The sequence below is a fragment of the Phocoena sinus genome, chromosome 9 (genome assembly GCF_008692025.1).
Source record: "Phocoena sinus isolate mPhoSin1 chromosome 9, mPhoSin1.pri, whole genome shotgun sequence".
NCBI lineage: Eukaryota > Metazoa > Chordata > Mammalia > Artiodactyla > Phocoenidae > Phocoena > Phocoena sinus.
This window is the reverse complement of record NC_045771.1, coordinates 22136734-22149525: the sequence shown is the minus strand read 5'-3', so window position 1 is coordinate 22149525 and position 12792 is coordinate 22136734. Positions and strand designations below refer to the sequence as shown.

The following is a 12792-nucleotide window of genomic DNA, read 5'->3' as shown; positions in this document are numbered from 1 at the left end:
ACAGGAATGGACAGACACTTCCATTTTACACACACACACACACATACACACACACACAAACACACACACACACACACACACCCCTCAATCGTACTGCCAGCATATTACTTAATAGGGAACCCCAAGAGTCATTTACTTTAAGGTCAGAAACAAAACAAGGATGCTACTGTCTCAACTGTTATTTGACATTATTCCAGCACTATTAGCCAATGCAATTAGACAGGAGAAAACAATTAGGGGAATAAGAATTAGAAACTAAAAGACAAAACTATCTTTATTTACAGATGATATAACAGTATAGCATGGAAACCCTAGAGAATTTATGATAAAACTAACTCAATAAAATAATTCAGCAAGGTAGCAGGCTGTAAAGTTAAAATGCAAAGATAATACTATTCATATACACAAATAATAACTAGTTAGAAAACACAATGAGTAAAAAAAGATTTATAACAGCAACAATAAAGTACATAAAAGAATTTTTAAAACATTCAAATCTAATATAAAAAATACTATAAAATATTCATGAAAGGCACAAAAGTAGACTTGAACAAATTAAGAAATATCCCTTTTCTTCATTAGGATATCTCAACATCATTATTTGTTCTCCCCTAAGAAAACTTATAAATTTAACATGATCCCAATAAAAATGCCAATGAGGTTTTTTTGTTTGTTCATTTTGGGTTTTTTTTGCCACACCATGCAGCATGTGGAATCTTAGTTCCCCAATCAGGGATCAAACCCGCACCCACTAGAGTAGAAGCAAAGAGTCTTAACTACTGGACTGCCAGGAAGTCCTGAGATTTTTTTTAAATGAAGCTAGACAAGTTAATACTAAAATTCATAAGGAAATATAAACATGTAAGAACAGCTAGGGAAACAATGAAAATAAAGAGCTATGAAAGGAGACTAACAGATATTCAAACATCCTTACAAAGCTTCTATATTTAAAATAGTGTGTAGTAATATTCAAACATCCTTACAAAGCTTCTATATTTAAAATAGTGTGTAGTACTGGTGCATGAATAGGTAAAGAAAACAAAAGAACAGAATAGAAAGCCCCCAAATAGACCCAAGTACATATGGAACTTTAGTATATGATAAAGGTAATATCTCAAATACTGGGCAAAGACAGAATTTTAAATAAAATTTTGGGGGGCAACTGGATAGTCACTGGAAAAGGATAAGATTAGATCCACTTCTCATTTTACATACAATAATAAAATCCACTGGATCAGAGATTTAAATGTAAAACATGAAACTATACATATACTAGAAGAAAACATGGGTGAATTCTTACACCCATTCAGATTCTATAGTCTGAAGGGAAAGGCTTTCTAACTATTACTCAAAGGCCCAATGTAATAAAAGAAAAGATCGACAAAAGAAGATGTGGCACATATATACAATGGAATATTACTCAGCCATAAAAAGAAACGAAACTGAGTTATTTGTAGTGAGGTGGATGGACCTAGAGACTTTCATACAGAGTGAAGTAAGTCAGAAAGAGAAAAACAAATACTGTATGCTAACACATATATATAGAATCTAAAAAAGAAAAGTGGTCATGATGAACCTAGGGGCAGGACAGGAAAAGATGCAGACCTACTAGAGAATGGACTTGAGGACACAGGGAGGGGGAAGGGTAACCTGGGACAAAGTGAGAGAGTGGCATGGATATATATACACTACCAAATGTAAAACCGATAGCTAGTGGGAAGCAGCCACATAGCACAGGGAGATTAACTTGGTGCTTTGTGACCACCTAGAGGGGTGGGATAGGGAGGGAGACACAAGAGGGAAGAGGTATGGGGATATATGTATATATATAGCTGATTCACTTTGTTATAAAGCAGAAACTAACACAACATTGTAAAGCAATTATACTCCAATAAAGATGTTAAAAAAAAAAAGATCAACAAATTTGACAACATAAAAATTAAAAACTTGTGCATGACAGAAGACATCATAAGGAAAGTCAAATGACAAACTGGGAGAAAATACCACAACACATTTCACAGATGAAGAAAAAATATCCCTAATATACAAAAAACTTTAACTGAGGAAACAAAAGACCAAAAATCTTATAGAAAATGGGAAAAAGATATGAGCAGACAATATTAAAAAAGAGATATTAAATGATCTTTAAAAATATGCAAAAATGTTTACCTTCCCTCATCGTAAGACAAATTCAAATTAAAACTACACTGAGATATCCTTTCTCACCCAACTGACTGGAAAAACTTCAAAATACAACATATGTACTCTATTGGTAAGGCTATGGGGCAACTGGTACTCTTTCACACTCCTGGTAGAATTTAACATTCTCTACAAAACTACATATTTATTTACCTTTCAATCTACTATATGAACTTCTAGGAATTTACCCTGAGGACACACCTCCAAAATTTCAAGAAAACACATGCAGAAAGTTATCCACTGCAGCATTATTTGTAATCACAAAATACTGCAGACTATTTAAACATCCAAGCATACGAGATTCATTCAATAAACTATATTACAAAATGACCTTCATAACCTCCCAAGGTTTCCCAAAGATTCAAAATGTCTACTTGAATATACAGGCTACATTTGTTTTTTAAAAGTAGATAAATACAAGAAGAGAGTAAACAGAGTCAGCTATACCTCTTGACTGAGAATTAAATAAAAATGAAGGAATAATATCTTTTTACTTTAATTCTTCTAACTGAAATTTATTGCTATTTTGATGATCTCTGACACATTCTCACCAGTTCTCTTCAACACTGTATTGGAAGTCCCAGTCATTTTAATAAGGCAAGAAAAAGAAAGGAAAGGTATTTAGATTGGAAATGAAGTAAAAATGTCTCCATTCATAGATAACATGACTATTTATATGGACAATCCTAAGGAATGCATATAACAACTACTAGAACCAATAAGGGGACTCAGCAAGGATACCAAATTATGGGAGAGTTAAAAAACAAAAAAGATTTTTTTTTTTTTTTTTTTTTTGCGGTACGCAGGCCTCCCACTGTTGTGGCCTCTCCCGTTGTGGAGCACAGGCTCTGGACGCGCAGGCTCAGCAGCCATGGCTCATGGGCCTAGCCGCTCCGTGGCATGTGGGATCTTCCCGGACCAGGGCATGAACCCGTGTCCTCTGCATGGGCAGGCGGACTCTCAACCACTGCACCACCAGGGAAGCCCCTAAAACGTATTTTTAATATACTAGTAGCAAACAATGAAATAGAAATGTTAATAAAATGGAATTTAAAAAGCATAAAATATTTATACATAAATTTAACAAAAGACATGCAAGACCTCTAGAATAAATGCTATAAAACACTGCTCAGGGAAAACAAAGAAAACCTAAATAAAGGGAGAGGTACACCATATTCATAAACTGGAAGAATAAATAATATTAAGCTATCAATTCTCCTCAAATTTATTATAGATTCAACACAACCCCAATCACAATCCTAGAAGGCTTTGTTTTACAGAAATTATAAGTTGGTTCTAAATTGTATATGGAAATAGGAACTAGAATATTAAAAAAAAGAAGGACAAAGTTGGAAGACCACATATTTAAGAGGTACCATAAAGCTACATTAATTGATACAGTGAGGTACTGGCATAGGATTGACAAATAGTTCGATAGAATGTGATATGGATCCCAGAAATACACCTACAATTATATGGTTATCTGCTTTTTAGACAAAGATGCCAAGGCACACCAATGGGGAAAGAGAAGTGTTTTAAACAAATTATGCTAGAATGGGTGGAAATCAGTATGGAAAAAAACTGAACTTATCACACACAAATATTAATTCAAGTTGGATCATAGACCAAAATGTAAAAGCTAAACTGTAAAACATTTACAATAAAACATAGGAAAATATCTTTAAGACTTGGAAATAGACAAAAGATTTTTAGGACACAGGAAGCAATAACTGTGAAGGAAAAAAATTAATAAATTAGACTTCATAAAAATTTAAAACTTCTGCTCATCAAAAGACACTGTTAAGAAACGAAATAGGGAACTAAAACAAGATGGCGGAGTAGAAGGACGTGTTTTTACTGCCTCTTGTGAGAACACCAGAATCACAACTAGCTGCTGGACAATCACTGACAGGAAGACACTGGAACTCACCAAAAAAGATAACCCACATCCAAAGACAAAGGAGAAGCCACAATGAGGTGGTAGGAGGGACGCAATCACAGTAAAATCAAATCCCATAACTGCTGGGTGGGTGACTCACAAACTGGAGAACACTTAAACCACAGAAGTCCACCAACTGGAGTGAAGGTGGAGCCCCATGTCAGGCTTCCCAACCTGGGGGTCCGGCAACGGGACGAGGAATTCCTAGAGAATTAGACTTTGAAAGCTAGTGGGATTTGACTGCAGGACTTTGACAGGACTGGGGGAACCAGAGACTTCACTCTTGGAGGGCACACACAAAGTAGTGTGTGCAACGGGACCCAGGGGAAGGAGCAGTGACGCCAGGGGAGACTGAACCAGACCTGCCTGCTAGTGTTGTAGGGTCTCCTGTAAAGGAGGTGGGTGCTGTAGATCACCATGGGGACAAGGACACTGGCAGCAGAAGTTCTGGGAGTACTCCTTGGCGTGAGCCCTCCCAGAGTCTGCCATTAGCCCCACCAAAGAGCCCAGGTAGGCTCCAGTGTTGGGTGGCTTCAGGCAAAACAAACAACAGGGAGGGAACCCAGCCCCACCCCTCAACAGTCAAGAGGATTAAAGTTTTACTGAGCTCTGCCCAACACAGAAACAGTCAGCTCTCCCCACCACCAGTCCCTCCCATCAGGAAACTAGCACAAGCCTCTTAGATAGCCTCATCTACCACAGGGCAGACAGCAGAAGCAAGAACTACAATCCTGCAGCCTGTGGAACAAAAACCACATTCACAGAAAAATACACAAGATGAAAAGGCAGAGCGCTATGTACCAGATGAAGGGACAAGATAAAACCCAAGAAAAACAACTAAATTAAGTGGAGATAGGCAACCTTCAAGAAAAAGAATTCAGAATAATGATAGTGAAGATGATCCAGGTCCTCGGAAAAACAATGGAGTCAAAGGTTGAGAAGATGCAAGAAATGTTTAACAAAGACCTAGAAGAATTAAAGAACAAACAAACAGAGATGAACAATACAATAACTGAAATGAAAACTACACAAGAAGGAGTCAATAACAGAATAACTGAGGCAGAAGAATGGATAAGTGACCTGGAAGACAGAATGGTGGAATTCACTGCTGCAAAACAGAATAAAGAAAAAAGAATGAAAAGAAATGAAGACGGCCTAAGAGACCTCTGGGACAACATTAAACGCAACAACATTCGCATTATACGGGTCCCAGAAACAGAAGAGAGAAAGGACCAGAGAAAATATTTGAAGAGATAATAGTTGAAAACTTCCCTAACATGGGAAAGGAAATAGCCACCCAAGTCCAGGAAGCACAGAGAGTCCCAGGCAGGATAAACCCAAAGAGAAACATGCCAAGACACATAGTAATCAAATTGGCAAAAATTACAGACAAAGAAAAATTACTGAAAGCAGCAAGGGAAAAACGACAAAAAACATACAAGGGAACTCCCATAAGGTTAACAGCTGATTTCTCAGCAGAAACTCTACAAGCCAGAAGGGAGTGGCATGATATACTTAAAGTGATGAAAGGGAAGAACCCACAACCAAGATTACTCTACCAGCAAGGATCTCATTCAGATTTGGTGGAGAAACTAAAATGTTTACAGATAAGCAAAAGCTGAGAGAATTCAGCACCACCAAACCAGCTCTACAACAAATGCTAAAGGAACTTCTCTAAGTGGGAAACAAAAGAGGAGAAAAGGACCTACAAAAACAAACCCAAAACAATTAAGAAAATGGTCATACGAACATACATATCAATAATTACCTTAAATGTGAATGGATTAAATGCTCCAACCAAAAGACAAAGGCTTGCTGAATGGATACAAAAACAAGACCCATATATATGCTGTCTACAAGAGACCACTTCAGACCTAGGGACACATACAAACTGAAAGTGAGGGGATGGAAAAAGATATTCCATGCAAATGGAAATCAAAAGAAAGCTGGAGTAGCAATACTCATATCAGATAAAATAGACTTTAAAATAAGAATGTTACAAGAGACAAGGAAGGACACAACATAATGATCAAGGGATCAATCCAAGAAGAAGATATAACAATTATAAATATACATGCACCCAACATAGGAGCACCTCAATACATAAGGCAAGTGCTAACAGCTATAAAAGAAGAAATCAACAGTTAACGCAATAATAGTGGGGGACTTTAACACCTCACTTACACCAATGGACAGATCATCCAAAATGAAAATAAATAAGGAAACATAAGCTTTAAGTGACACAGTAGACCAGATAGATTTAATCGATATTTATAGGACATTCCATCCAAAAACAGCAGATTACACTTTCTTCTCAAGTGCACACAGAACATTCCCCAGGATGTATCACATCCTGGGTCACAAATCAAGCCTCAGTAAATTTAAGAATATTGAAATCATATCAAGCATCTTTTCTGACCACAGCGCTATGAGATTAGAAATGAATTACAGGGGAAAAATTGTAAAAAAAACACACACACAGAGGCTAAACAATACGTTACTAAATAACCAAGAGATCACTGAAGAAATCAGAGGAAATCAAAAAATACCTAGAGACAAATGACAATGAAAACACGATGATCCAAAACCTATGGGATGCAGCAAAAGCAGTTCTAAGAGGGAAGTTTATAGCTACACAAGCCTACCTCAAGAAACAAGAAAAATCTCAAAAAAGCAATCTAACCTTACACCTAAAGGAACGAGAGAAAGAAGAATAAACAAAACCCAAAGTTTGCAGAAGGAAAGAAATCATAAAGATTAGAGCAGAAATAAATGAAGTAGAAACAAAGAAAACAATAGCAAAGATCAATAAAACTAACAGCTGGTTGTTTGAGAAGATAAACAAAATAGATAAACCATTAGCCAGACTCATCAAGAAAAAGAGGGAGAGGACTCAAAAAAATAAAATTAGAAATGAAAAAGGAGAAGTTACAACAGACACCACAGAAATACAAAACATCCTAAGAGACTACTACAAGCAACTCTATGCCAAAAAAATTGACAACCTGGAAGAAATGGACAAATTCATAGAAAGATATAACCTTCCAAGACTGAACCAGGAAGAAACAGAAAATATGAAAAGACCAGTCACAAGTAATGAAATTGAAACTGTGATTAAAAATCTTCCAACAAACAAAAGTCCGGGACCAGATGGCTTCACAGGTGAATTCTATCAAACATTTAGAGAAGAGCTAACACCCATCCTTCTCAAACTCTTCCAGAAACTTGCAGAGGAGGGAACACTCCCAAACTCATTCTGGGAGGCCACCATCACCCTGATACCAAAACCAGACAAAGATACTACAAAAAAAGAAAACTATAGACCAATATCACTGATGAATATAGATGCAAAAATCCTCAACAAAATATTAGCAAACAGAATCCAACAACACATTAAAAGGATCATACACCATGATCAAGTGGGACTTATCCCAGGGATGCAAGGATTCTTAAATATACGCAAATCAATCAATGTGATACACCATATTAACAAACTGAAGAATAAAAACCATATGATCATCTCAATAGATGCAGAAAAAGCTTTTGCCAGAATTCAACACCCATTTATGATAAAAACTCTCCAGAAAGGGCATAGAGGGAACCTACCTCAATATAATAAAGGCCATATATGACAAACCCACAGCAAACATCATTCTCAATGGTGAAACACTGAAAGCATTTCCTCTAAGATCAGGAACAAGACAAGGATGTCCACTCTCACCACTATTATTCAACATAGCTTTGGAAGTCCTAGCCACGGCAATTGGAGAAGAAAAAAGAAATAAAAGGAATACAAACTGGAAAAGAAGAAGTAAAACTGTCACTGTTTGCAGATGACATGATACTATACATAGAGAATCCTAAAAATGCCACCAGAAAACTACTAGAGCTAATCAATGAATTTGGTAAAGTTGCAGGATACAAAATTAATGCACAGAAATCTCTTGCATTCCTATACACTAATGATGAAAAATCTGAAAGAGAAATTAAGGAAACACTCCCACTTACCACTGCAACATAAAGAATAAAATACTTAGGAATAAACCTACCTAGAAAGACAGAAGACCTGTATGCAGAAAACTATAAGACACTGATGAAAGAAATTAAAGATGATACCAACAGATGGTGAGATATACCATGTTCTTGGATTGGAAGAATCAATATTGTGAAAATGACTATACTACCCAAACCAATCTACAGATTCAATGTAATCCCTATCAAATTACCAATGGCATTTTTCACATAACTAGAACAAAGTAATCTTAAAATTTGTATGGAGACACAAAAGACCCCGAATAGCCAAAGCAGTCTTGAGGGGATAAAACGGAGCTGGAGGAATCGGACTCCCTGACTTCAGACTATACTACAAAGCTACAGTAATCAAGACAACATGGTACTGGCACAAGAAAAGAAACACTGATCAATGGAACAAGATAGAAAACCCAGAGATAAACCCATGCACCTATGGTCAACTAACCTATGACAAAGGAGGCAAGGATATAAAATGGAGAAAAGACAGTCTCTTCAATAAGTGGTGCTGGGGAAACTGGACAGCTACATGTAAAAGAATGAAATTAGAACACTCCCTAACACCATACACAAAAATAAACTCAAAATGGATTAGAGACCTAAATGTAAGACTGGACACTATAAAACTCTTAGAGGAAAACTAGGAAGAACACTCTTTGACATAAATTACAGCAAGATTTTTTTGGATCTCCCTCCTAGGGTAATGGAAATAAAAACAAAAATAAACAAATGGGACCTAATGAAACTTCAAAGCTTTTGCACAGCAAAGGAAACCATAAACAAGATGAATAAACAACCCTCAGAATGGGAGAAAATATTTGCAAATGAAGCAACGGACAAAGGATTAATCTCCAAAATATATAAACAGCTCATGCAGCTCAATATTAAAAAACAAACACTCAATCCAAAATGGGCAGAAGACCTAAATAGACCTTTCTCCAAAAAAGACATACAGATGGCCAAGAAGCGCATGAAAAGCTGCTCATCACTAATTATTAGAGAAATGCAAATCAAAACTACAATGAGATATCACCTCACACCAGTTAGAATGCACATTATCAGAAAATCTACAAACAACAAATGCTGGAGAGTGTGTGGAGAAAAGGGAGCCCTCTTGCACTGTTGGTGGGAATGTAAATTGATACAGCCACTATGGAGAACAGTATGGAGGGTCCTTAAAAAACTAAAACTAGTATTATCATATGATCCAGCAATCCCACTACTGGGCATATACCCAGAGAAAACCATAATTCAAAAAGACACATGCACCCCAATGTTCATTGCAGCACTGTTTACAATAGCCAGGTTATGGAATCAACCTAAATGCCCATCTACAGAGGAATGGATAAAGAAGATGTGGTACATATATACAATGGAATATTACTCAGCCATAAAAAGGAATGAAATTGGGTCATTTGTTGAGCCGTGGATGGATCTAGAGAGTGTCATACAGAGTGAAGTAAGTCAGAAAGAGAAAAACAAATATCGTTTATTAACGCATATATGTGGAACCTAGAAAAATGGTACAGACGAACCAGTTTGCAGGGCAGAAATTAGAGAACAAACGTATGGACACCAAGGGGGAAAGCCATGCGGGGGTGGGGGGTGTGTGTGATAAATTGGGCGATTGGGATTGACACGTATACACTGGTGTGTATAAAACTGATGACTAATAAAACCTGCTGTATTAAAAAAATGTGCCTTCTTGATAAAAATGTTTAAATAAAAAAGAAAAAAATTGTCTTGCGTAAAGAAATACTTATTTGAAGTTCACAATTAACTTCAGTTTTAATTATTTTCCTTTTTAAAGTTCAAAATATATTTTTATATTGTTAATTTTAAAACACTATGCATAGTATGATTATATTTCTCTTAATTTTTTTCTGAATATATCTAGCTATTCATTTACCCAACTGCACATATACAGAGCTATATTTGGAATCATGTTTAACAAATATCATAAAGTTGTTCTTGGGTATTGAGATTGTGGATAATTTGTAGCTGTTTTTTAGGTGATTTATTTATATTCTTCATATATATATGTCATGTACATCTCTATTTTTAATAAGATTTATATTTTTAAAAAGCAAATAAAATTTATTGAAATTTAAAAAAAAAGAAATGAAATAGGGAAGCCAGAGACTGGGAGAAAACATGCTCATATTTAAACTCTTACCTTGAACTCATCTGAGATTTCAGACACAAAGGATGATATCTGCTTCATAAGCCTGTCCACACTGCTCTCACTTCCTGTTTTGAGGAGTGTAGTAATGGCCAGTGTAGCAATGCTTCTGTTTGAGTCTGTGATCAAGTTTTCTAAGTCCAGATTGCAGGCAGTAACAGCAGAGGGGTGCTTCATTGCCACCTGGCCAAAGGGCATGAAAAAAATTCAGCGAATTGCTACTGATAAAGACCAGAACTTTAAAAAATAAAAGAAGACGAAAATAGAAAATTTTTTATATGGAATTTTATTTCCTTTATTTGTAACTTCTATTTGGGCCTCCCCTTATAATATGATAGTCACCATTAATTATACAGTTGTGCAAAACCAGAATCAGGAATTTAAAAGTTTCCCTTTTTTTTTTCACAACTCACACACACACTGTATTTTCTTTTTACAAGAGATAAATAAACTGACACCAAGCATTGTAAATGGATGACCACAACAAAAGCAACAATGATTGCAATTACCAAACATGAAACACACTCATACTATGTCATAATATTGACATTCAGTCCAGTAATCCTCCACTGTAACAGCTCCTTTACTTTGCAGTGAAAATTGATTTGTATATTTTTTGCCTCTGAATCCTTGTGGGATTTTTTTTTTATTATTCAAACAGAAAGTCACAAAAATTATGATCATCCTCTTCAGTTCACTCAGTCTCATGTAATTAATTTTTTTTTTATCTTGATCTTGTTAGCACTTTTATGAATTCATCAGTTTTCCATTAGAGTTCTGAAAATGCTTATTCATTCAGTTCAGCCGTATAGTCAGTTACCAGAAACCTGTACTTGTCAGAGTCTTTTCCATGAATTCCTTGAAGATGAAACTCTTTTATAGGAACATGTTAGTGAAAGCATCAGAGTACACCCAGAACTGTCTGTAAATGACAAAAGACTTAAAAATGACCACGGTTGAGGCTTCCCTGGTGGCGCACTGGTTGAGAATCTGCCTGCTAATGCAGGGGACACGGGTTCGAGCCCTGGTCTGGGAAGATCCCACATGCCACAGAGCAACTAGGCCCGTGAGCCACAACTACCGATCCTGTGCGTCTGGAGCCTGTGCTCCGCAACAAGAGAGACCGCAATAGTGAGAGGCCCACGTACCGCGATGAAGAGTGGCCCCTGCTTGCCACAACTAGAGAAAGCCCTTGCACAGAAATGAAGACACAACAGCACCCTAAAAATAAATAAATTAATTTTTTAAAAATGACCACGGTTAAAGATTTGATGAAAGTTCATAACAATGCAATTGACAAGGAAATTTAGTTATTTCTGAGATACACATTTTAAAGTAATAACTAGAATTATGACTTATAACATTATACCAGAACATATAAGATTTTTAGAAATTTCATGTAATGTTTGAAACATTTATATTAACATATTTCCATATAAATAACCCAAAGAAAGTTTAGTATTTTCTATTTGTTTATTTTTTTATACTGCAGGTTCTTATTAGTTATCAATTTTATACACATCAGTGTATACATGTCAATCCGAATCGCCCAATTCAGCACACCACCATCCCCAACCCACCGCAGTTCTCCCCCCTTGGTTTCCATGTTTGTTCTCTACATCTGTGTCTCAACTTCTACCCTGCAAACCGGATCATCTGTACCATTTTTCTAGGTTCCACATATATGCGTTAATATACAATATTTGTTTTTCTCTTTCTGACTTACTTCACTCTCTCTAGACAGTCTCTAGATCCATCCACGTCTCAACAAATGACTCAATTTTGTTCCTTTTTCTGGCTGAGTAATATTCCATTGTATATATGTACATCTTCTTTATCCATTCCTCTGTAGATGGGCATTTAGGTTGCTTCTATGCCTGGCTATTATAAATAGTGCTGCCATAAACATTGGGGTGCATGTGTCTTTTTGAATTATGGTTTTCTCTGGGTATATGCCCAGTAGTGGGATTGCTGGATCATATGGTAATTCTAGTTTTAGTTTTTTAAGGAACCTCCATACTGTTCTCCATAGTGGCTGTATCAATTTACATTCCCACCAACAGTGCAAGAGGGCTCCCTTTTCTCCACACCCTCTCCAGCATTTGTTTGTAGATTTTCTGATGATGTGTGTTTGAACTGGTGTGAGCTGATCCCTCACTGTGGTTTTGATTTGCATTTCTCTAATAATTAGTGATGAGCAGCTTTTCATGTGCTTCTTGGCCATGTGTATGTTTCCTTTGGAGAAAGGTCTATTTAGGTCTTCTGCCCATTTTTGGATTGGGTTGTTTGTTTCTTTAATATTGAGCTGCATGAGCTGTTTATATATTTTGGAGATTAATCCTTTGTCCATTGATGCGTTTGTGAATATTTTCTCCCATTCCGAGGGTTGTCTTTTCGTCTTGTTTATGGTTTCCTTTGCTGTGCAAAAAGTTTTGAAGTTTCA

General features: G+C 36.3%; 1 protein-coding gene across 3 annotated transcripts in view; it reads right to left on the bottom strand.

Moving 5' to 3' along the window:
- Nucleotides 1-12792, bottom strand: part of COPG2 (COPI coat complex subunit gamma 2) — a 129823-nt gene that overhangs the window by 45693 nt on the left and 71338 nt on the right. For all 3 annotated transcript variants that reach the window (XM_032642459.1, XM_032642461.1, XM_032642460.1), the window contains one exon: nt 10344-10532. In XM_032642459.1, coding sequence (XP_032498350.1) covers nt 10344-10532 — 189 coding nt within the window. The remainder of the gene's footprint in view (nt 1-10343; nt 10533-12792) is intronic.